General features: G+C 50.4%; 1 protein-coding gene across 2 annotated transcripts; it reads left to right on the forward strand.

Annotated features, from left to right (window-relative positions):
* The first annotated feature begins 231 nt into the window (after positions 1 to 231).
* Positions 232 to 2,602, forward strand: DYNLL1 (dynein light chain LC8-type 1). 2 transcript variants are annotated; one of them, XM_005572403.3, is made up of 3 exons: positions 232 to 335; positions 521 to 672; positions 2,184 to 2,602. In XM_005572403.3, the coding sequence occupies exons 2-3, from the start codon at positions 541 to 543 to the stop codon at positions 2,319 to 2,321; spliced, it is 270 nt and encodes an 89-aa protein (XP_005572460.1). In that variant the 5' UTR covers positions 232 to 335; positions 521 to 540; the 3' UTR covers positions 2,322 to 2,602. The 2 variants fall into 2 exon arrangements, with proteins under 2 accessions (XP_005572460.1, XP_005572459.1); XM_005572402.3 differs by having other exon boundaries at positions 535 to 672.
* Positions 2,603 to 2,895: the final 293 nt, after the last annotated feature.

The raw sequence follows: 2,895 nt of genomic DNA on the forward strand, positions 1-2,895 counted from the left end.
GGGCCTCGCCGCGTGGGGCCCATTGCCGGGGCAACCGACGCCGTGAGCGGTGCATTGTGGTCTGCAACAAAATGCAGGAGAAAGATCCTGAGGGAACCATGGAGTCCCTGGACCAATGGAAGAATGCCGTGGGCTGCGTCAAGCCAATAGGGTCGCGCGGCGAGGGGCGGGGCCGGCGAGAGCAGGGCGGGGCCTGAGCACTAGGCGGCGGCGGCTGGCGTGGGGCTGCTTAGATGCGCCACGGCTTCGGTAGCGACGGCATCTCTGCGAGGGCCTGACCTGTGCAAGCACCTCCCCCAGGAGACCGTTGCAGTCGGCCAGCCCCCTTCTCCACGGTGAGAAACTCGGGGGGCCAGGGGGTGTCCTCGCTGCCTTATTTCGCCCCACTCTGGACTTAGCCCGCCGCGTAGCCCTCGCTTCCTGAGAAGTGGGGTGGGGGGCGTCGTCCCGTTGTAGCGCCGGCCGGGGTGGGGGCAGTTAGTGCCTGGGGGGCGCGGCCCAACTCAAACCCTTACCCCAGGCCTTGCCCACTAGGTAACCATGTGCGACCGAAAGGCCGTGATCAAAAATGCGGACATGTCGGAAGAGATGCAACAGGACTCGGTGGAGTGCGCTACTCAGGCGCTGGAGAAATACAACATAGAGAAGGACATTGCGGCTCATATCAAGAAGGTGAGGATGGGCGCGGGGGCCGAGGCGCAGCCGGGAGCAGGGAGTTCCTTCCCCTCGATCCTGCTTTCCCAGGGCGCCTGACAGGTCCCGGGAACACCCCTGGCGGCTCGGGGTGTAGAAGCTTCCAGAAAGGACGCAGATGCATTTTGCACTCCCCTGGAGAAGACCAGACCCCCGGCGTCCGAAGTTTTTTTTTTTTTTTTTAAATTATCCAGCTCCGCGGGGGGAAAGCGCCACCTAGCAACGGTATCTAAGACCTGGGAGCAGCGGTTCCCCCTTCTGTGTGGTTCCTGCGCCGAGGATCCATCTGGGTGTTCCGGAGGGGGGAGCTGCGTGGGTGTTTCCAGCCGGGCCGGGGAGATCTTGCCAGCCTTCCAGTGGGGAGTTGAGGGAAAGTGGGTGGTGGCGGGGCTGGGGGCTGGGGTGGGGGCTTGGCAAATGGCAGTCTAGAAAGCCGGCAGGACTGCCAACTTCTCGAGCAGTGTTTGCTGGAAGGGAAGAAAGCTGGCAGCCTAAGCCGTGGGAGGGTTCCAGTCGAGAATGGGAAGATGAAAGACTTCAGATGGAACAGAAATAAATGCCTTTTTTGACAAACGCAGCAGTGCGTGCGTCTAGCTTGCAAGAGCGTTACTCCTCTTCATAGCTTTAAAAGTAGTTTTCGCACTGCGTGCTGTTAGAGTAGCTAAATCTTGTGTGACTCTCCACAAACACTTGTAAGAATTTTGTAGAGAAAGATTACGGTTGGCACCCAGTGCCCCCCACAGGCATTCTACTCCCCAGTACCTCTTGGGGTGGGATAAATGGCGACGAGTTGTTCCTACAACTTGCTAACCTAGTGGACAGGGTAGTAGATTAGTATCATCCGGACAGATGTGGAGAGGACGGCTGTTTGGATATTAAGGATAAAACTTGGCCAGTTGACAGATTCTGTTTACAGCATTTTTTACGGCAACAGTGGAGTGCTTCAGTATTGTGTCCCTGTAAATTTAATTTTGATCCGCAATCATTTGGTATACAATGTTGTTTGAAGTTTTATCCTTTTGGAAAAGTCTTGTGTTGCAGAGATGCAGTTAAGATCTTTGTGATGAGGAATGGGATGGGCTAATTTTTTACCATTTTCTTGGAATTGGGGGCATGGCAAATACAGTAGGGTGGTTCTCTACATAGAACATGATAAACCACACCTGTTAATGTCACCTTCTGTCAGTGAATAAGAATATTATAGAAGGTATGAAGGTGTAATTACCATAATAACAAAGCACCCTGTCTTTAAGGCTGACCTTTTGTCCTTTGACCTCCTCAGCCTCCATTCCCATCTTAGCTCAGACTGCAAGTATGTTTGTATTAATGCACTATGTAGGCGTCTTGGAGCTGGGGAACATTCTTTCATTCTAAGAATTTGCAGATGCTGACGTTCCTCCTTTCTGCCCCTACAGGCTCTGGCTTATCCAGGAGGCAAACACTGACCTCTGGTAATTAAAATTCTAGTTCTTTTCTTTTGTCTTTCCCAGGAATTTGACAAGAAGTACAATCCCACCTGGCATTGCATCGTGGGAAGGAACTTCGGCAGTTACGTGACACATGAAACCAAACACTTCATCTACTTCTACCTGGGCCAAGTGGCCATTCTTCTGTTCAAATCTGGTTAAAAGCATGGACTGTGCCACACACCCAGTGATCCATCCAAAAACAAGGACTGCAGCCTAAATTCCAAATACCAGAGACTGAAATTTTCAGCCTTGCTAAGGGAACACCTCGATGTTTGAACCTTTGTTGTGTTTTGTACAGGGCATTCTCTGTACTAGTTTGTTGTGGTTATAAAACAATTAGCAGAATAGCCTACATTTGTATTTATTTTCTATTCCATACTTCTGCCCATGTTGTTTTCTCTCAGTCCATTCCTTTAAAAAATAAATCTGTTGCAGATGTGTATGTGTGTGAATTACAATTTGTTCAAATAACAGCATTGAAGATTGTCACTTGATCAGATGTCCAGGTTGGTGGGGATGAGTCCATCCTTACAGAAGTAAGTTTCTGTGGGGCATTTCAGTACTCTTTAGTCACATTCTCACCCATCCTGCAGCTGTTGTGCATCGCAAAGAAACATTTAAATTAAATCTTAGTCCTAATTTGAAAATCAGTATTTAAGGATATTTGTTAAGACATTGCTATAGAATGTTCTGGGCCTTTGACCTCAGGTTGTGGTGATGGATGTGTGGTAGT

The sequence above is a fragment of the Macaca fascicularis genome, chromosome 11 (assembly GCF_037993035.2).
Source record: "Macaca fascicularis isolate 582-1 chromosome 11, T2T-MFA8v1.1".
Classification (NCBI taxonomy): domain Eukaryota; kingdom Metazoa; phylum Chordata; class Mammalia; order Primates; family Cercopithecidae; genus Macaca; species Macaca fascicularis.